The following is a 23,161-nucleotide window of genomic DNA, read 5'->3' on the forward strand; positions in this document are numbered from 1 at the left end:
GCATTTTACCTCCTCACTCCCTTCAGGAAAAGCTGTAATAATACTTTTTCTTCAGGGCTGGGAGATCATACAATAGCCAGGGTTTGCTCCCCGGCACCACATCTCCCAAGCATAGCCAGATACAGCCCCAGCGCCACTGAGACGGCCCAAGTATCCCCAGTTCTGCCGGTCCTTCGAGCAGCATCGGATCCTTGCACTGAGCCCCCAGCCCAGCTGGCTAAAACTCACTGGTACCCAGGTCTCTTGAGTACCAGCTGGGCTGCCCCTCTCCTCTCGAATAATGTCTTCTTCAGACATTTTTTCCCCCCTTCCTACCCCAGATACCAAGACAGAAGTAACCGTTTCCACTTTGATGTCCAGTGTACTGTGAGGTGTAGTGAGGACGGCGCAGTGGGCTTGGTCAGAGTGTCCAAGCATCTAGTTTTGTTTCTGTTGTTACCAGCTCTGGCCCCAACATGCACATCACCTGAGATGAGTCCCAAACCTACGTGGCCCCAGCTAATTTATTCACCGCTGAATGAAGGTGAGTTTGATGCCCTGTGGTACCTCTTTCAAGCATATTTTATTTTTATTTATTTTTTGAAGCACACCCAGTGGTGCTTAGGGCTTTCTCCTGGCTTTGTGCTCAGGGATCACTCCTGGCAGTGCTCGGCAGACTGTCTGCAGTGTTAGGAACTGAACTAGGATGGGCCACATACAAGACGAGCACCTTAACCTCTGTTCTATCTCTTGGGCCCCAGTCATTATCCTTTCCATATCCATCTTTCTAATGCCGATTAAGTCCAAATGCACGGCAGCCATTGTTTCAGGTCCCCGAGAAGGGGCAGGGAATCACTTAGACTCTTCCCCACAGGGACCCAGTGCAGGCACAGTGCTGTGTGACATGACTATGATGTCCTGGGAGGTAGAATACAGATCTGCGCTCGACTCTCTAAATCTCTAATAGGTCATGGCTGCACCTGTGGCAGGAAATAAGTACAAATGGCGGGGAGGAGGGAAAAGTGATCATTCCTCCATATGGGATGAAGCTTCCCTACAGAGAGACTCATTTTAAAAAACTATGGAATGTGTCGGAGGGAAAGTACAGCAGGTAAGGTGCTTGCCACCCTACATGCGGCAGACCCAGGTTTGGTCCCCGGTATTCCATACAGTCCCCCAAGTACTGCCAGGGGTACTTCCTGAGTGTAGAGTCAGGAGTCATCCCTGAGCATAGCTGGGTGTGACTCAAAAATAAAAAACAAAAAGAAAATTTGTGGAAAGGTGATTACAGTACTCTTAAGAGACACCATAAGACCTAACTAAATTGCCTTTTCAAGAGCACACATACAGGACAGAGATGATCCAAAGATCCATTCCTTAGGGGTGCCACCTACTGCACTAAGCACCAGCAAGAGGAGTCTACTTTGGGCAAGACACTTGGCATACATCATTCCACTTCATTTTCACAACAGCGTTGCATAGTAAGTGCAACATTAATCTTACATAAGGAAACTGGGGCTTAGAGGCAAAGATGAATGTCAACAGGGTGACTAAGTCAGGATTCAAGGCCAGAACTTTCTCTCACGTCAAAGACCTCGGCTCCTTACACATCCATGGCACATCCATGGAGATGGGGTTGAGTTGGTAATCTGATTTAGCTATGTCATGTATATCTTCCCAGTTAGATCACGATCACGATATCCCTTTAATCACCGATTTCTCGGGAGGGCTCAGTAACATCTCATTTTGTCCTTTCCCTGAGATCTTAGAAGTCCATCTCGACTTGGCCCTCCTAACGATGTTGCACTGGGGGGCTCTTCAGGGTCAGGGGAATGAGATCCATCTTGTTACTGGATTTTGCATATGAACATCATGGGAAGCTTGCAAGGCTTTCCCATGTGGGCAGGAAACTCTCAGAAGATTGCCAGATTCTCCCAGAGGGAGAAGAAGGCTAAATATATCCAGCGGTTGCGCGCTTCTGAGAGCTTGCTTTTAAGTCTCTCTCTGGATGTTGGCCGTTGATGGGATTACACACACCTGGGTTCCTCTGCCGGTACCTTCATGCATGAGGCCTGTCCGAACGTGTGGAGAGGGGCCTCCAGCATGGCTATAGCTAGGTTCTGGTGGTCTTTGGCTGCTGGGAGCTCTGCTCAGGGTGGGGAGGGAAGCTGGAGGGGCCCCGGAGAAGACAGCCAGGCGTGTGGGCAAGAGACTCTCTGCCAGTTAGATATTTATTACTATTTAGGTGAGCAGCAACAGAGAATGATTGATGCATTTTTTTTTTCAAAATTGAAGTAACCTATAACATTATATAGTTTTCAGATATCATGTTGTGGTTTGACATCTACCTATGCTACATTAAGATCACCACCAAAACTCCCAAAACTCTACTTTCCATTCTCTACCACCCAGTTCATCTCTTTTACCCAAGTTACCTACCTCAACCTACAGTTACCTACAGTGATAAGCACTGTATTGTTCTTAAGAGTCTGTTTATCATGATGACCTCTCAGTGTCTGTGTTGCAAGCTATAATGCCCAAAAGTAGAGAGAGAGTATGGGGAATATTGTCTGCCATAGAGGCAAAAAGAGGGTGTGAAAGGGGGGCATATACCGGGGATATTGGTGGTGGGGAATGTGCACTGGCAGAGGGATGGGTGTTTGATCATTGTGTAATTGTAACCCAAACATGAAAGCTTGTAACTATCTCATGGTGATTCAATACAATTTTAAAAATTTTAAAAATTTTTTAAAAAAGAGGGGCTGGAGCAATAGCACAGCGGGTAGGGTGTTTGCCTTGCATGCGGCCAACCCGGGTTCGATTCCCAGTATCCCATATGGTCCCCTGAGCATTGCCAGGGGTGATTCCTGAGTGCAGAGCCAGGAGTAACCCCTGTACATCACCAGGTGTGACTCAAAAAGCAAAAAAAAAAAAAAAGAGTCTGTTTAGATAGTGTTTGCCATTTTTCATATGCTACATGAGTGAAATCATACAGTATTTGTTACTGTCTTATTTCACTTAGTGCAGGATATACAGGATCTATGCTGTTGTGAAATTTAATATTTCATTTTTATAGCTGGGCAGTATCACCTTGTCAATATACAGTCATGTGCCATATGATGTATCATTTAGTCATGGACTACACATACTCTGGTAATCCCTAGATAAACTAAACTGTTCAATGCATTAAGTTTACTTACACATAGGTCTGTGTAAGTAAACGTAATGACCTATCGTAGTGAGAAAACTGCTAGAATCGGAGGGACAGTGCTGCAAGTAAGGTGCTTGCTTTGTGGCCAGTCCCATTAGCATGAGGTTAGATCCTTAGAACCACATATGGTCACTCAATCCCTGCCAGGAGTGATAACTGAGCACAGAGCCAGGAGTAAGTCCTGAGCATCTCTGTGTGTGGCCAAAACATCAAACAAAACCTAAACCTACCTAAGAGAAACTTGTCAGATTGCATTGTATGACTGTATCACGCCTCTCCTCTAGCCATTTAATTACCAACAGGAATTTATTTCCAAGTCTTGGCTATTGAAAATAATGCTGCAATAAACTCACAGAGATGCATCTATCTTTTTAAATTAGTGTTTTGTGTTCTTCAGACTATTCTTTAGACATGAAATATCTGAATCATATGAAATTTCTATTCTTCATTGCCTGAAGAATAATCAAACTATTTTTCATAGTGGCCATATCAGTTTATATTCTGATTGACAGTTTATGAGTGTTCCCTTTTCTCCACATCTTTGCCAGCATTTCTTGTTTCTTGCATTTATGATAAAAGCCATTCTCACATGTGTAAGGAAATATTTGGTTAGGGTTTTGATTTGTATTTACCTAAATGTCTTCTTTGACGTGTCTATAAATTGCTGCTCATTTTATTTCTGGCATTATGTACAAGTACTATATAATGCACACACACAGAATCCTGCTTAACAATAGGGATGTTATGAGAATCAGTGGGCAATTTTACTACAGTGTGAACATCAGAGTATAACTGCACAAATCTAGATAATTTAGTCTTACTATGAACTTAGACCATATGCTACAAGCTATGATGGAACCACCATTCATATATGTAGTCCAACATTGACCTAATATAGCTAAATGAAGCCTGTCTATTTTGGATATCAACCCCTTGCTTAGAGAAATGATTTGCAAATGTCTTACATTCAGTCGATTGCCTTTATGTGTTTTTCATGATTTCAGTGGACTGATGGTGGGACGTAATGGGATAATCCTGACAAAGTATGTGAAGGGCTATTCTAGAGTAATCTCAAAGGTTGAAAGGGGTTGTTGGTAGATGTAAGACACTTTTGAAAGAAGTGACACAGCTTAAAGTAAGAACATATAGAAAGAGGCGAATCAAAAGGTGGTTCTGAAGTATCTTAGGTGCCAGGACAGTGCTGTCACTGGTCAATAAAGTGGACAGGAAGGTCATTGGGAGGTTATAAAAAAATTGACATTTCTGTATACTGACTTGGAAATGTTTGTGTGTGGGACAGGAAGCATCACATCAGGGAAACTTCTGATCTCAGCCTAGAGGCAACAGCTGGAGTTGCGGTAATAAGTGAAGGGAACTGGGAGGAACTTGAACAGCAAAGGCTGTGAACAGGAGGCATTTGTTTTAAGTTTATTTACCTAACAATACCTAGAAATCTCTAAACTGCACTTGGACAGTCCATAATTTTTCTTGTGCTTTGAAAATCCTTTTTTAAAAATCTTTTTTTGAAAATTGTTTTTTAAAAACCGCATTTTCACATGTACTGAATTTCGAAGCCTTCCTCCTGTTTATGAAATGTTCACACCTTTCTGTTCTTTACCTCAATTCCTTTACCTTTAATCTCTTTCAGGACCATATTGATCAAAACTAAGAGATGGTGCACCAAGTAAATAATAGATTTTATTCTATTTTCACCAACTGTTTCACTAACATCTCTTTTCTGTTCAAGGCCTTGATCCAGAATACATAGCACTTACATATGTTAATAAACTATATTTGCACAAATATTTATATAAGCATTTGCAAAAAGACTCAAGACTCAGCTCCATGTATACAAAGGAAACACAGGACACAGTCATCAAGTAGGGATAATAGGATACTGATCTGATATAAAAATAAGAAATGGAACCGGGGATGTTTGATGTACTTGAATGGGAAGAAGAATCTTTTCAGAGACAATTGCTTAATAATGAAAATCTTAATTAAGATGAAAGAAACGTGGCATCGAGGAAATATGCAGAGAAAACTATACAAGTGGGTTGGAAAATCATTTCTAGACCAGCTTTGCCTCGTCTTTTGATTTGTACAAACAAAGGTCAATTGGAGAGAAAGTCAGAAGAGCAATCAAATGAATCATAGCAATGATAAATGCAGGTTAGCAGCATTTTGATGATGTTTTGCCTGTTCTAGTTCTTTATGTTCTAAAATTCTAAAATGTTTATGATTGAACATGTACTAGATATAAGCAGCATTTATAAACTTGTAGTATAAACTTAAGGAATACCTCATACAGGGTATACCTTAAGAGACAGCCAACATCACTGAGTTGTCCAGGAACCACTCACTTCACATTGAAATAAGCCAGATGAGCTGAAGAGAGAGCTGTCGATGCACAAAGGGAGTGTCTAGTTTCCCGTTACTGGGTTGGGTTCTTCTTGCTTCCAAACACAGTTCCTGAGTCTCCCTTTCAGAATAACTAACCAACTCTGTGCAGCAGCATCTCTAAACCCCTTCAATATTCCTGTAAGGCTCAAGTTGACTCTGCATTTATGAATGTGTGTGAATATGTCACATTTATTTTCTCTCATCCTTAGGAGAGAATCTCGGTCTTTCCTGCAGTTCCTTATCTACCATCTCTTCTTTATCTCTCTTCAGTGTCTAAGACTGACCTTTACATAAGGTTATCACAGACCCAGACGAATTGGAAAATGCACTATATGCAGAACAGATAAAGGCCCTGAGCTTGTTCTGTATGGACATTCTCTAGGAGTCATAAAAACGTAGACCTTTAAAACAGACACTGTTTTTTTTCTCTTCCTGGAGAATGAAAATTATAGTACAATAGTGTGTCTGGACATTCACTAGTGGTCATACAAAAATGCAGACTTTTAAGACAAATACCAGTTTTTCGTCTTCCTGGAAAATGGAAATTATAGGACAACGGCACTTTAGTCAATACAAGAATAGATTTTCTGAGAGAGAAAGACCAGTAGGCATTAGAATGTATCTCTTACAAGAATGCATTTTAATGGTAAATAAGTGTTTTGGCCTTAGTTTTGGGTTTTGGGCCAGGCCTGGAGGTGCTTGGGAAAGGTCCCCCAGCAGTGCTGTGGAAGCTGAAACCAGGCTTCCCACAAGCAAAGCTATCATTATGGCCCTTAGAGTTTACCTGGATGGACACGCATTTTTTTTTTTTTTTTGACCAGAGGAAATAACAGTTTCCAAGGCAGGGCCAGGGACCTTCTGGCTTTCTCCTGCTGCAATTGTGTGTTTCTTTCTCGCTGCCTGGGTCTTCAAGGCAGCCTGAATTTGCAAGCCTTTCTCTAAGTATATTTAGGGGAAGAATAGGATAAATCATGATATAAAAGTTCAGTTCAGAAAAGCATTGGCAAGTTCCCATCTGGGAGATGACAGAGCTTCTCCCTGTTGGACTTCTGTCCGTGACCTGGCGGTCTGTTTGTCAGCTGACTTGAGGAATGGACAGAACATTCATGGACTTGCAGAGGCCAGTTACTCATAGACTATGTAGGAGGAGGCAAGGAGGAGCAGGGGCATCCCCTTAAGAAAGTCAACTCAGAATTAATTTTATTTTAAAGGTATTACTAAAGGATAGATGATTTGATTTTGGGGGCTCAACATGTGACTTCTGATTACCATATTTCTATGAGTTTAAAGCAAGCAAAGTCCACTTTTAGGACATACCTCCTTTTCACTCTGTGTCATTATGTGAGAACTTGAAAGTGTAAACTAAACCTGGCGCATGTTTTACTGTGATAAGTAAATGCTGCACATAACATATGGTGGGTTTTGTGTAAGGGCCTGGAGATTTGGAGAAGATACGCTTTGCTGTGGTGGTTTGCTTTTGGGGAGTGGTGCTCAGGGCTGGCTGCATGCAATGCAAGTGTCTTATCACTTTAGCCCAAGACACTTTTTTTTTTTGAATGTCTGAGAATATGCAGACAAGTAAGATACACAGACAAGTAAACAGAGTGTTTTAGTTCACAATGTGAAGTGCTGAGCTCCACAGACATATGTGCAGGAGTGGAGGAGGTCTGGAAATGCTCTGGAGGACTGACAGGTTCTGAAGAAGGGAGAAGATGGGTATTTCGGGCAGACGGTACACATGGGCAGGCACGTAGAGGGAGAATAAGTACAATGTTACTACAGATGCTGCATGTGGCACAAGGTGAGCACAGGAAAACCACATGGTATGAGCATGAAAAGTTAGCATGCATCAGAAAGAAGAGCTCTTGAATGCCTTGTTGAGTGTCTATCCCAAGAGATGGGCACCATGGAAATGACTCAAGCAACAGAAGGACAAGGTTAGATTAGGGACTTTCAAAGACTGTTGACAGCAGAAGGGGATGGGGAAGCAGACTGAGGAGACCTAGTTCACCTATTTTTCTTTTCGTAAAATAGGTGAGAAACAATGAAGACCTGAACATAATTTAAATGGTCACCCTGGAGCTGGAGGGGGTGTGAGAACCACAATCTAGATATCTGAGGCAGAATCCAGAGGCATCGATGACTAATCAGAAGTTAAGGCCAGGGATCAGATTCAGATTATTCCTAATTTTCCATTCCATGATACAGAGCATCAAGAGGAGGGGGCTCGCTCACTCTACTTTTTAAAAATGTGTCAATTTTGTCCTGTTGAGCATCCCATATTCTAATCTTGGCAATCCCTTGGGCAAAAGGCGGTTTGAGTCAAGTAAAAAAATACAAAGGCACATCCACTGCTAGCCAATGACACATGCCTTCTGGTAGTTTGGGGGAAAGTTTTATGTGTAAAGAATACAAGTTCGGGGGTGGGAGTGATAGTACAGTGGGTAGGGTGTGTGCCTGGCATGCAGACTGACCCAGGCCCAATGCCCTGTGTATCTATGGGTCCCCAATCCCCACCAGGAGTGATCCCTGAGCACGAAGTAATCCCTAAGCACTGCCAGATATGACCCCCAAAACAAAAACCAAAAGAATACAAGTGGGTTGATGGTTCCATTTGTCATGGTGGATTCATAATATTCTATCAATCTAATTACAGGTGTCTATAATTACATGGCTCACAATGTTGCCACAATGAAATCAGTTTTTCTTCTTTTTCTTACATTTTTATTGAGCCATCATAATTTATAATACTATTATTAATGACAGTTTCCTGCATGTATCATCCCAACCTATACCCTCCACCAAAATGCCGGCTTCCCTTCACCAATGTCCCAAAAACCTCTCCACCTCCACCACCATGAGTTAGGTTCAGTTCTGTAGACCAACTCTCCAGTTCTGTTGCTTTAAGCCATTTGTTGTTCCCTTTACTATATATACATATATACCTTTACTATATATACACATATATAATAATTATAGATATACTGTCTTATTTTTCAGGGAATAGATATCTTATCATCTTTTATAATGCCTTTTTAAAAGTCAAAAAATCTATTTATCTGTTAATCTCCAAGAGTCTGAGTTTTCCTCATTTCTCTTTGTAATTAATTGCCATTTCCAAAGCATCATGGTCTAAGAGGCTAGCTGGTGCCATGTCTATCTTCTCAGTGTTATGGAGACATATTTTGTGACCCAGTATCTGGTCAATCTTGGAGAATGTCCTATGTATGCCGGAGAAGAATGTGTTCTTAACTTCTCAGGATGCTGGGCCTGATCTGTGTCTTGCTAGGCTCAACTTTTCCATTTCTTTCTTCAAGGCCAGTGTTTCCTTGTGGATTTTTTTTGTCCAGCCCATCTATCCAGTGGTGATAGAGGAGTGTCAAAACAGGAGGCATCTCCCCAGGAGAAAGGGAAGCACAGTTATTGGGGGCAGAGTACTGAGACTGTGTGTGGAATTCTAGTTGCAGCATCTAGGAGCCAGCTAAGGAGACTTGTGTGTACCCTGCCAGCAGGTGTTAGAAGAAGCCGTGGGAATGAATAAGAGCCCAGGACAACACATGAGCCAAGTCCAGAAAAGTGTAGGCAAGTGTCCCAAGTTAAGAAAACAAACAGATTGGATGGAGGCAAAGCTGTGTTTTTCAAGAAGTTGGACTAGGAAGCAGACTAAGAAGGAGCCCTTTGATAGGGTGGGGTAAAGTAGTAGACGAGCTGCTGTCAGGAAGCAAAGAAGAGAAGTTCAGCGAGAAAGAAGAGGGTCGATAGTATCAATTAGCGAAGAAGGCCAAAGAATACAAGGAAAACTCCCGTGGGCCTGAAAGATGCCTGCTGGATTGGTGAAGTAGGAATCCATTAGTGACCCTGGACACACTGGTTTTTGGGGAGGAAGGGGAAGATCAGACTTGACAGACATAAAGAACTATGGAATATTCTTGAGGCGAAATAGGGTCATAGCTAAGGTTGGATGTAGGGTGAGGAAAAGATTCTTGGTTAAGTATGGCAGAGACGTGGGCATATTTATATGTAAAATGAGGTAGGAACCACCTATATAAAAGTAGGAATAATTGAGATATGAGCCCAAGAAACTCTTTTAAATTCCCAAGTTTGCATTTGTGCATGTGTGTGCATGCATGCAAACATGTGCGCGCACACACACACACACACACACTTTATGAATTTTCTTAACTAAAATGACTTGTCTCTTAAAATATATAACGTAATATTAAGATTATATAGGAGGTAATTACTGTAAGGGGGACATGCAGGGGAATGATTTGATGGACGACAAGTAATTAAAGGACATGGACAGAGAGTCCTGGACACTTGGTAGTGGACAGATGAGGTACATCAAAACCATGAGTCAACAACACTATTGTAAGTATATGACCTAAATTTTAATAATGAAATTAAAACCATGAGTTTGCTAAGGGTTGGTGTGGGAGAGGAACTTGGGGCATTGGTGCAGGGACGCTGAAACTGGTGGTAGGGATGGAGCTGGGACACGCTGTGCCTGAAATGCCACCACTAACAGTGTCGTCAATCACAGTACCCAAATGAAAACTGAAGAAAGAAAAGATAATTAGTCATTTCTCCGTTGTCCCCTCAGAAGTTCAACCTATTAGGAATGGAAAGCTACAAACGACCAGAGGGTTATCTAACTTGGCAATCCTTTGGTAAACAGGGTCTCTGCTGCAGGAGGGGGCTGCCTTTTGTTTTCTGGCGAGGCCAGTGTGTTTGGGATTTTCTGTGTTCCCAGTGACCTCGCTGCGCCACAGACCTATTCATCATCAGAGCTGACAACATTTCTGCAGCGGGCCAACCACCAGGGCAGCGCTGCTCATGCCAATGCAAGTTCATCTGGTGGGTCCTGACACCAGAGCCAAAGGACAAGTGTGATAAGCAAAGTCAACTCGGCACTCGGCGCGCCCATCAAGGGGGAAGTATGCGGGCAGGTAGCTCTATAAAATTCTCTGATACCAAAGAACAATGAAGAAACCTGCCAGAAGACCACGAAATCCAACCAGCACAAGAGACTCAAGTGCCAACATTTTCTGTTTTATTATCTTTAGAAATGCCTGGCATACCAAGAAGGTAACTTGGGCTTCTTTTACAGATTACTCTAATGAGAAGGGTGAGAAAAGAGGGAAATGAAAAAGGATAAAGGTCGTACATGATTCAAAGTCTCCCCCTTAGCTGATATTTGAGGTCACAAATGCAAAACTAACTGCTTATGAAATCCAGGGCAGTGGTCTTAGAAAAAAGGAAAAAAAAAAGGAGGGAGCCAACATTCCATTTTATATCAGGACACAAACTTAAAAAAATCCAATCTCAGACTTCTTTCTGGGGCTGGAGCAACAGTACAGTGGGTAGGATGCTTTCTGTGTGCATGCCCGACCCAGCTTTGATCCCTGGTGCCACATATGGTAATCCCAGGCCCACCAGGAGTGATCCCACATGCAGGAGTAAGCCCTGAGCACTGCCAGGTATGGCCCCCAAACCCAACCAATAATAATGATAATAATAATGATGAAGATGTGACTTGTTTCTGAGGACTTCAACTCAGCTCCTGCTAAGCCTCTATGGCTTGAGAGAGAAAATACACTCAAGCCAGGTTCTGAAGAAGGCAGACCTTGCATGCGGCTAACCCGGGTTCAGATTCCTCCATCCCTCTTGGAGAGCCCGGCAAGCTACCAAGGGTATCCCTTCCGCATGGCAAAGTCAGGTAAGCTACCCGTAGCATATTCGATATGCCAAAAACAAGTCTCACAATGGAGATGTTACTGGTGCCTGCTTGAGCAAATCAATGAACAATAGGACTACAATGCTACAATGCAATTCTTATGTAGTATTACTGAATTTTCTAAGAATGTGTACAGGTTATTTGTAAAGGGTTGGGAAAGCAGAAATGTCTTTCCTTTGGAAGTACATGAGCCCAAAACAAAATTAGCAAAAAATGTACCAGGAAACATTCTCCAGGAAATGCAATTTGATGTTCTTCATTTGTGCTGCAAATCCTTCTGAAATAGCTGCAGACAAGACCCATATGTCCAACCAAGATCCCCACTAATGAAAAAACAATTTAAAATCAAAGGCAGATATTTTGATGGAAACTCATGTGGAAGAAAGAAGCTTCAAACATTTTTTTTGGATACCTCATTTTGTTTAATCTCATTGGCTGAAAAGGTAGCAAGATTGCATTGGATATTACATCTTGGGCAGATACTTCTGGGAAATAAAGGTCTTTTTAACTTGCCTATTCAGAAATTATCCTTAAGTTTCTTAGCAACCACCCAAAGCTTGGAGTAAAAACATTTGGGAAGAATTTTTCTTGTGATTATTTTAGGTTCTAATGATAAAAATAATCTCAAATTCTATAACATTTAATGATTTAAAGAATAGCAATTTTCCTGCAATGAGTTCTTACCCTTTGTTGTCTCTTAGAAAATGATTTTATATCTTAGGCATGGTCATTTTATCTCAGAGTAAAACTCACTTTCTAACTTTCTGGAGGGTTTCTCAGTAAATTAAAAATTGATCACATTATAGTAAAAATTATAACTTCCCAGTTCTTTTTAAATAGCTCTTAATGTACTTAGTTTTCAAACTCTTACTCCATGGTCCGACAAAGTAATCACTGAGCTAAAGCCAGTCCTAGACCCTATTTAGTTTTGAGTGATATTCTCTTTTGCAGATAATCTTTAGCACTTTTCACAGTGTTGACATTGGTATATTTATATATCATTTACCGAACGGAGGTCTCTGCAGAAAACAATGGGGGCGGAGCTATGAGGAGTGCAGAAGGTTAGAAGACTTGAAAATTGTAGTTCTAGAAGACATCCAAGGGAAAATGAAGTTTTGAAGTAGGATAAAAATGGCTGCTTTCTAGAACTATCAAAATACTGCCCTGTGTTTTAGTCATTTCTGAGTCTTGATAGAGTCTTGCCCCTAATCTGATGAAACTAAAGCCCCAACTGCCGCTAATGTCACTTTCAATGATCTGACTTGAAAACTAGCCATAAAGTCTGGCTAATGTTAAATCTTACAGAGAACATAAGGGATGTATTCATTTACTAGCTTACGGAAGTGTTATCTAAACACCTGAAGTGCTATGATTACTGGTCTTTAATGAGACTAAACTCAGTGATAATATTGTTACTAAAATGGGCTGCTTTTTCTAAAATTCAATACTCACTTGGCTTTGTTGGCTAATAATTAGCGGTGCATTTAGATATCTGATTTTGGTCATAAGATAGTCCCTATGTGCAGCTGAGACAACCAGCAAGTACAATCAGCATACATTATGTTTTAAGAATTGGTGTTTTGAGAACGAAGCCACCCTAAGACTCACTTAACTCTCAATAAGTAAACCTCCTAAATTAAGCGCATTCAAGTTTACAACAGCATGCAAACCTCTTTGTCTACAAGAGCTAATCCTTCTACTTAACATGTGTAACATTTGGGTGGTGGTAGAGGGATGGTTTGGTGCTTACCCTGTGACACTCAGGGATCACTCCTGGGGACCATCTAAGGTGCCAGGGATCTAACCAGGTGAGAGCAGGCAGGAAAATGCCCTACTCACTATACTGTCAAAAGTATAAAATTTTTAGGGGTGATAGCAGAATAGAGAAAGTTTTAGTTAAATTTCTCCCAGTTTATTTATTACTAGTTCATTCAATCTTTTGTGGGGTAGCACTGTAGCACTGTCATCCTGCTGGTCAATTTTCTCAAGCGGGCACCAGTAACGTCTCCACTGTGAGACTTGTTACTGTTTTTGGCATATTGAATACATCACAGGTAGCTTGCCAGGCTCTGCCGTGCAGGCGAGATACTCCTGGTAGCTTGCCAGGCTCTCTGAGAAGGACAGAAGGATCGAACCTGGGTTAGCCGCGTGCAAGGCAAATGCCCTGCCTGCTATAACCTCATTTGCCTGTTCTAAGATCATTGGTACAGAGTTATTATGCTCAAGACTCAAAACACCAATTACATTTAGTGACTCATATAATACTTTAGATATTTAGTGGCATAAAAATTATGTAAACAATATGATAAGGGAAATGACTGGATTAAAAGCTATATGCACAGAATGAAAACACTGTGTGTCCAAGGCACAGACCAGGTGATGCTCAGGGACCCTAATTATATGTTCAGGGATGCCTCCTAGGTCTATGCTCTGGGGCCACACAGGGGCAATGATTGGTGGTACTCAGGAGACCATATGTATGGTTCTGGGATTTGAACTAGTGTCATAGTCCCATGTACAGCAAGTGCCTTAACCTTTGAACTATCTCCCAAGCTGTGTAATCACTTTTATGGGGGGAAAAATAACAGGCAGAAGAAAATGTCTCTAAGTTTTATGAATCAAAGAGAATAATGGGAAGCTTCTGTAGTTTTGGTTTTATGATAATCAGTGTTGTTTTAAACAATAGTAATAAGAAGAAGGGTTGATCAAATCAAGTGATGGAATCTAAATAATAGTTCTGTATTCATGGAATCTGTTCAACTTCGATTAGACCCGCACTCCATGCTAAGTGTGCATGCTAGCACAGTGGTGAGCAAAATGGATTAAAAATCCAGGCCCTTTCACAGTTCCACCCAGTGCACGGTTGCAGGGTCTTCTCGGCTGCCCAGTCTGAGCAAAGCACAACCCCCACCCTCATGCCCTCTGGTCCGCAGGAGAGACAGACAAAGTACCACATGCTGCCGAGCGGAATCGGAAGACAGGTGGGAGGTGTGGGGAAGGGACACAGGCGCCATTTAAACAGCGTGGTCACTTCCTCCCAGGGGCACCAGAAGGAGGTAAGGGAGCAAGTTCTACTCTGTAGGGGGAAAGCATAACGAGAATAATCAGTCAGGGGTGGGGAGGCCACCCAGGAAGCAGGGGAGCCAGTCTGGGGTCTGGGCACATGCCTGGGGTATGAGAAACCCGGGGTTGATACATAAGGCTGCATACACTCCCTGACTCCATCACCACCTGCTTGGCATGGTTTGGGGGGAGTGGTGGCAGAACTCCCAGTGGCTCTGGTGGTCCCTGAGCACCGCCATAGGTGACCTTGGTGACACAGCAGCACTGTAGCTTTGCGTTCTCAGCACTGAACCACCCAGCTCAGAGGGACACGGCTTGGTTGGCCAAGTGTTGCTGGGAGTCATGCTCAGTCCTTTGGGTGCTGCAGAGGGGGAACCCCCCCTCAAAGTTTTAATCTTTTTTTTTTTTTTTGCCTTCAAGGAAGCCTGTCTGGTGTCACTGAACAGAATGAAATGAGGGGGATAAGTGGTGGGACATAATGTGAGACAAGAGTGAATATGGCCTTGGCTTTTATTTGGGAGTCAGAGATTGAAACTATTAATAGTCTGGACCAGGGATGCTACCATGCAAGCAACACATTAACTCCAGCCGTAGTCTTAGACCAGCTCCTAGGATAGCCCAGGGATAACGAGGTGGCTTCTAGCTGAGTGTCCTTGTGGGATAGTTACTGACTAAATGCAGAGTTCAAGCCGACAAGATTTACTCATGAACTGGGTATGAAGCAGGAGAGAACAGCATTTGGCATGAACACCTAGAGAGATAGGTGTTCCAAGAAGTGCCCTAAGCTAGGTGGGGACATCTGCAATGGAGCTGGGTAAGGATAATGTATTAGAATTTCAGTTCGGGATGTGAATTGTTTATCAGAATTTCATTTTGGGTTGTGAGATGCCAGAAGTGGTCCAAAGGATCTTTTAATCTTTGTGTCTATGCGACCCTCCAGTGCACTCACTGCAAAGACAGCAGCTTTCTCTGGGCTAACAGGGGAAGAAATGGACAGAGGAGTCTGGGAGAATCAAGTGACGATGGGGTGGCAGGATGGGGGGGACTGGGGAGGGGAGGCTTTTTATGATCTGAGTGTGCTGCATGATTTTGCTTGAAGAAATTGAAGCAAAGTCTGAGCGGAGAGAGGAATTCTCATTTTATCCCTGGTACTCAGTAGGACAAATATCATTAATAAAAAATCACTGTCACTGTCATCCCATTGCTCATCGATTTGTTCGAGCGGGCACCAGTAACGTCTCTCATTGTGAGACTTGTTACTATTTTTGGCATATCCAATATACCACGGGTAGCTTGCCAGGCTCTACCGTGGGGGTGCGATACTCTTGGTAGCTTGCCTGGCTCTCCCAGAGGGGCGGAGGAATCGAACACAGGTCGGCCGCGTGAAAGGCGAATGCCCTACCGTTGTGCTATCGCAAAATAGCAATTTTTATTATATAAGTTTCTTACTACTTCGTGAAAACTAATGCTGGAAATAACTATCATTTCAAGAGAACAAGGAGTACAGAGGACAAGGTGCTTGCCTTGTACACGGCCACATTGAGCTCAATCCCCAGCACCCCTATGGTCCCCCACGCCCCAACAAGAGTGCTCCCTGAATGCCAAGTCAGGAGTAAGACCTGAGTACTGCCAGGTGTGGCCTCCCCAAAAAAAACCACCCCAAATTAAGGGGTTGGAGCAACAGTATAGTGGGTAGGGCATTTGTCTTACATGCAGTCCACCTGGGCTTGGTCCTCAGTATCCCGTATGTCCCCTGAACCCCGCCAGGACTGATCCTGGAGTGAAGAGTCAGAAGTAAGTCCTAAGCACAGCTGGGTGTGCCCTGCTCCCACGCCCCCCCCCACAAAAAAAATAGAATGAATTTTAATTGTTTGATAAAAAAAAAACTGATGTGTGAGTCCTTTATACTATCCCCCTCGCCCACCCCCAGACCCCAGGGTTCCCATGTCCTGTGAAATGACAGTGAGAAATAAATGGTAATGATTTCTTTTAGCAAATGATAGGTATAACATAGTTCTATGGGTATCTTCACACATTGTTTGAAACGTGCAAGTCTAGGAAAGAGAAGGCTAGGGCAGATGCTGTTCTAGGGGAAATTTTCTCTAGAGTGCTGAGTAAGTTGTCGTGGCCGAGTCAGGATTTACCTCTCCACTCAGGGACATCGCTGTGCAGCCTCCCTGCTGTCCTTCACATTCTGCTAGGTGACCTCAGTCAAGGTCACAGAAGAAGTGAAGGAGGTTCTTCTAAAACCTCTGGACACCATCCCCACCACCAGCAAATGTGCTATGGAAAACAGTAGCGAGCCCAGTCTCAGAAATCCTGGTTCTGAAAGTGGACGGTGCTGCCGGCAGCTCTGTCACCTCAGGCAAGTCACAGAGCCTCTCAGGCTCTGTCCTTTCTCTTCATACTATCTGTCCTACTGACCTAAAAGAACTGCAGGAAAGACAGACTATAGTCATGGGAAAGCACACTTTATTTATTTATTTTTTGCTTTTTTGGGTCACACCCGGCAATACTCATGAGTTACTCCTGGCGGTGCTCAGAGGACCATATGGGATGCTGGGAATCGAACACGGGTCGGCTGGGTGCAAGACAAACGCCCTACCCGCTGTCCTATCAGTCCAGTCCCGGGAAAGCACATTTTAATTAATAAAACCCTATCTCTAATGGCTCCAGGCATCACACTAAATAAAGAAGACAGGGTTAATAAGAAGTACCGGGTTGTGATGTTTTAGTACCCAACGATTTGGGGAGAGGGCAGCAACTAAAGAGAATACAGAATACGGAAAAGTGCAGTATCTAAAGCTGCTATCCAAGAATGAAGGAGTTTTCTGTAATCAGTTTCTGGTTTCCTCAGGAATCCTTTCATATGAGTAAGAAGACTCTCCATTACTTAAATGTTGGCAACTATTTCACAACCTTCCAACCTAGAGGGAGTCATCTTGAAAGGCCCTAAAAAAACATTTTTCAGGCCCATATTTGACCCTGAGGGGGGGCTATCTGCGACTTCTGCCTGACTCACACCTCCCACTGGCCTGGTGTTTGGTGGTAATGCAGATGGAAGCCCGACCAAGTCTTCAGGTTTTGCCCAAAGACTTCCCTAGAGCTACTGAACTCGATGTGCCCTGACAGTGCCAGGTACGCCGACATTTTCCACAGAGTCCTGTGTGGACTCTAAATAACTGTCTCGTGAAAAGTTAACTAGGCCTTGAACTAACCCAGCAGGGTCGCCATCTGGGAGTCCTCAGAAACAGTGAGTTGTCAGCATATAAACATTTTAGGGTTCATGGAAGACACTGACTGTTCCAAACTAATCACCCCCGTCAGTCAAGATGTGAGTAGGGGTTCGGAAACCAGGCGTTCATTTAACAACAATAACAAAAACAGTGAGGATGAAAACCGGACGGCCATCTTAATGAAAGGCTTAAAAGCAAACTGTGACTTCCCTAATAAGGCGGCGGCCAAAGTTGGCTCCCTGGCGGTCGAGCGCCAATTCGATTAATCAGTCTGTTTTCAGTTTTCTCACGACAGCAATGGTAACAGTTTGCTTTATTCTGTTTATATGGCGCTGACAGGTCTTCCAGGACGTTGGGCCTACTTGCTGGAGATTAATGGTTACTCTTCTACCAAGGGAAAACCAGGCAAGGAGAGAATGCCTTTTATGACTAGATAAGAACTGGATTCTCTTGCTGGTTTTTTGTTTTGTTTTGTTCTGTTTGCCTATTGCCCATCAACTCCTCCCTCTTTTAATTTCCACCAAAATATGTAAGCCTAGTTGCGTCTCACAGGTTCTACTCACTGTTTAAAACTCTCCATCTTCAGATGTATCCCCAGGTAAAACAAGGAAGATGTCAAACACTACTTCTGGATCAATTCATCATCTCTTAGGGCACTGTTGGCTTTTTTTTAAAAATCAAATTCCATATATTAGGTGGGAAATGGTTCCCCCTTTGGTATTGTTAGATATTTTTGTAAACACAGTTTACCTTAGTTGCAAGAGAGATCTTTGAAAATCTTAGAAATGCCTCACTAGTTATATTTCAAAATTAAAAAATTTGAAATAACTCAAAACTAGACCCCAAAACCCATTCAAACTGCACCCCCCGCCCCCAGAAGGTACTATAGTTGTTAGGGTACATGCTTAGCATGCATCTGACTTGGAGTCAGTTCCCAGTACTACACGGTTCCCTGAATGTCATTAGGTGCATCACCCCAGCACCTCGAGGTGGCTCAGTTACCCCCAGCGCTGCAGGGTCTGGACAGCATCGCACCCATGGGTCATGGACAGTTATGCTAGCTGAACATGAATTGCTGGTGAATTGCCCAGACCTTCTAAGCACCACGTGGGAAGAAGCTTCCCTCTTTCTCCAAAAGAGTACTATTTGTATTTTTCTCTATGCCAGATTGGAGAAAAATGGTAATCCCAAGCATAATTTTAACAGCCTGTAAGTATAGAAAAGCTAAAACACAACAAAATAAAAAACTCAATATTCTGGGGTCACAGAAATAACATAGTGGGCAGGAAGCTTGCCCTACACATGACTGGCCCAAGGTCAATCCCTGGTGCCCTCAATGGTACCCCAAGCCCTGCCAGGAGTGATCCTTGAGTCTTGAGTTTGGATTTGGGTCCCAAACAAACAATACAACAGAAAATTTAATCCTCTTTCTCTAGGGTTCTACTGGAATCACTGTCTGAATTACTGCTCTTAGGGACTCTCCTGCTCTCAGTGCCACAGATTGAACTCAACGCCACACTCATGTGAGTCACAATCCTGGCCTATACCCAAACAGGTATAGGACACCCCTGAGCTGTAGGCCTTGGGCCCCCACAAACTGTCTAACCCAGTTCCTCTTGTTCGCTTCTCTCCTGACATAGCAGAAAAAGATGATTCCAATAAACTGGACAGCAGGAGAGGAATTTAAGTATATTCCTTTAACAGAGGTATTTTTTAAAGCCAGGGGCAAAAGCATTTGAAGATAAAAAAAAAAAAAAGCAGTAGCACTGTAGCTCTGTCATCTCATTGTTCATTGATTTGCTCAAGTGGGCACCAGTAACATCTCCATTGTGAGACTTGTTACTGTTTTTTGGCATATCGAATACAGCACGGGTAGCCTGCCAGGCCCTGCCATGCAGGCCAGATACTCAGTAGCTTGCCGGGCTTCCCGAGAGGGATGGAGGAATCGAACCTGGGTTGGCCATGTGCAAGGCAAAGGCCCTTCCCGCTGTGCTATCGCTCCAGTCCAGTATCAATAATAACACAGACTGTCTTCTATGTGCCAACAACTGGTTTAATTTGAAATACAAGGTTTAGCAAATAGGGCAATAAATTGGACCAGATTCAGGTGGCTCTTGAATTCCACACTTGTACTTTAACAATATGTCTGATGTTGAAAGATGGATTAGTGGCCACAGAAACTGAAGTCAGACGGATTAGTTAGGAGGATGCTGCAGGAGCCCAAGATCCCGAACCAGGGTGCTCTGTTGGTGAAAGGATCAGGACGGGCCTGACATGATCCCAGACAGAAATGACTTTGTATCTTTTGATTTCACTTGATCTTTTATTTATTTATTAATTTCAGTGATTCAACAACCACTTTTGAGGGGCTTAGATAAGCCTATGTATGAAATCCTGCATATGGGGGGAGCAGGGAGGGAAAACTTTGAAGAGCATCCTTTCTTATAATTGAGCTATAAGGGCCAGGGATAAAGTTCAACAGTCAGGGGTGAGTGTTTCGCATGTGCTGGGACTTGAGTTTGAACCCTGATACCACCACGATGCACTGCTGGGAATAGCTCTAGAATCCCCACTGAGCACTGGTGGCTGCAGCCTGGAAGCCCCGCCCACTCTGGACCACAAACCCAGTTAGCCAAGTACTGACAGGAGTGAACTCCAACCCCACCCGCCCCCGCCCCCACCCTCCAGCACCATCTGGAGATCCTCAACTCTCACAACACTGGATCAGTGGTCTAAAATGATACTGAGAGAGACTTCTGGCCATGCACCTCTCCTCCCTCTGCCCTTCTGTTCATTTGATGATGACTGAATACCGCCTTGGGCAGGGCCTTGTACCATGGAACAGTCACGGACACATTCAAGAAAAAAGGATGAAGGGAAAGGAAGACAATTGCAACTCTCCCAGCCTTGGAAGTGCCTTCTTTCTAAAACTTCCACTCCTTTCTTGGTGGTCTGGCCATGAGGCAGAGTACATGGTGGTAAACCACCAGACTGCTGGAACAGCATAGGTATTCTTAGCACTCCATAGGGAGAGGCCCTCCTATTTCAATTCTAAGTATGTGCCCTGCTTTGACATAGCTAACCAAAGCAAAACATACCAGAGAGGTATCTAACATGCTTTCCACTTCTGAATTTTTAATATTGACTAAAATATAAGCACAAGAGAAGCAATCTCTGAGCAAAGCCTAAAGGCACAGAAAATAACAGCAAATCTAATGTGAACATTAAAATCTTGTTTTGTGTGTAGCTGACAAATTAGTTTGAAGCATGCAATTCTGTTGGTTTCCAGGGAAGCCCTGATGTTTTAAAATTGAGATTTGCAAGGCCGGAGAGAGAATAAGAAGGACCTTGTACCCAGCTGACCTGAGTTCAATCTCTGGCACCCCATCACCCCATTTGGTTTCCTAAACCCTGCCAGGACTGATCCCTGAGTGCAGAGCCAGGAGTTAGCCCTGAGCACAGTCCAAGTGTACCCTCCACTCCCCCCCAACCCCCCAAAAAAAGAAACACCCAAAGACAATTGAGATTCATCTAGATTTTATCAGAATAAATCTTGACTGCTTTCTGCTACTTTCTGGGAAGGGAAAAAACGAAACTAGGTAACAGAACGACTACTACTGAGAAGTCTCTTTGCTTTATGGCAGATGCCTTTTCATTATTCTATGAAACCTTGTCTAGTTATCATATCGTCTTCACTGGCTCCATTTAATTCTTTCTAAAATGTCTTCTTCAGATGCCTGCAGTTATGCCAGTTTCTTTGGATCTAGCTGGATCTCAGAGAGCAAAAGTATATCACTTCGATACTTCCTAAAAGATTCCTCCAGAATCTATGACAATAAATATGCCTGCAATGCATATTTTGTCATTAGGACAAAAAAAATTAAAAGGTATTTTTAAGGGACTCATGAACACCACCGACAGTTATGTCAAGTATAAGCTAGTTTGCATAAGCCAAGAGAAATGAAATGCCAATAAAATCAAAGGGCAAGAAGGAATTTGACAAGAGCAGGCTCATAGGAACTTCAGTTTTAGTTTAAAGATAACAAAACCAGGGAAGAGCAGCCCGCACCAAAGGTAATATGAAAAGGCAGAATCCTGAATCCATTTAAATACTAAATCCCAGTTTTAGCATCTGCATCATTTACCAAGTTTCTCTTCTGGATGGAAAATCAGATCCTCTACCTCCTTTTTTTTTTTTCATGTTTTAAGGTGATAAATATGCTTGAGATCTTGACTTTTTTTTCTGTCGGTAAACAGAAATCAAATTTGGGACAAGCCTAAAATACTACCTACATTATTGATGAATACATAAGCATAATTAGCCTCTCTCCCCTTTTTTGCCTGGCATGCTTGGGACGCCACCCCCCAGCGATGCCCACAGCATCATGCAAGCCGGGGCTGCGAGGGCGCCTCTCGCCTGCAAGCATGTGCCCGTGCAGCCCTCTGTGCTATCTGCCTGGCCCCACAAGCTCAAGTTCACTTCTGGCTGAGTCTTGACTGCAGTGGGAGCTCAATTCCCGGTAAAAGCCTTCGGTTACGCTGAGATATTCTTTTCATTTTGCTTGGCTCAACCAGCCCTCGCAGGGAGGAGGAAAAGAAAAAAAAATCAAAGATGAGCCTATGTGAGCAGGTGGTGAAGAGACTGGGAGAACCGCAGAATTCGAGACCATCTATACAGGAAAGGTCCTTGGAGAGCATCTCAACCACCCTCCCGGAGCGGGGGAAGAAAAACAAACTGGAGCCGCCTGACATTTCTGACTCTTACCTGCGGCGCAGATCCTCGGCCACTGCTGCCCGGCAGCTGAACAAATAGGCTCGAAGCGATTTCAGCCGCTGCCTCAGCCTCACCACCACGGCCAGCGGCTCCGCATGGAGGTACAGCATGGGGTTCTCCTGCTGGATGTCGATCAGGGGCTCCTCGTACACGTACTCCAGAAACTCTTTGGCCTGCTTAGATACCTAGAAAATAAATGTCCTCGGTCAGTTCTGGCGAGTCACCTGGCTTTCCACACCTCCAAACTAGGAACCATCCCTAAAGTAGCAAAGTAATATTATTTTCTAGACAGAGCCAAATGACAAAGCCCCTGATGCAAGTGAATCTGAGTTTTGGCTTTTCTCTCTCTTCCAGAAATTCAACCTGTAAAAGTGAACTTAATGTGGAATGCAGTTCATTCATTGTGTAACTGGATTATGATGGTGATAACACGTCAGCATTCTGTGCATGTTATAAAATGACTTGGAACTACACAGGCCCAGGATACCAATGTCAGAGTCTCTTTGCTTTTATTGATACTGTAGTAGAGTTGCCTGATATTTGACCAATGAAGGAACTGTTGAGAGATACAGAGAGCCTCTTTGCATGCAACTTCCGGTGAAATTTATACATTTCAAAATAAGAAATAGAAAAGAATTATGGTAATGTTAACAGTAATATTGACTTTCAAAATTACATACATATGTGTAGAACTGTATGTATATAGTTATGGCATTTTTATAAGCAGCCACTTTAGAAAACAGGTAAATATGCCCAGA

At 43.2% G+C, this 23,161-nt stretch overlaps 1 protein-coding gene across 1 annotated transcript in view; it reads right to left on the bottom strand.

Moving 5' to 3' along the window:
- PLEKHM3 (pleckstrin homology domain containing M3) overlaps nucleotides 1-23,161 on the bottom strand; it is a 204,517-nt gene that overhangs the window by 88,600 nt on the left and 92,756 nt on the right. Inside the window, exon 5 of the mRNA XM_004601313.2 lies at nucleotides 22,395-22,588. Coding sequence (XP_004601370.1) covers nucleotides 22,395-22,588 — 194 coding nt within the window. The remainder of the gene's footprint in view (nucleotides 1-22,394; nucleotides 22,589-23,161) is intronic.

This window comes from Sorex araneus, chromosome X (genome assembly GCF_027595985.1).
Source record: "Sorex araneus isolate mSorAra2 chromosome X, mSorAra2.pri, whole genome shotgun sequence".
NCBI lineage: Eukaryota > Metazoa > Chordata > Mammalia > Eulipotyphla > Soricidae > Sorex > Sorex araneus.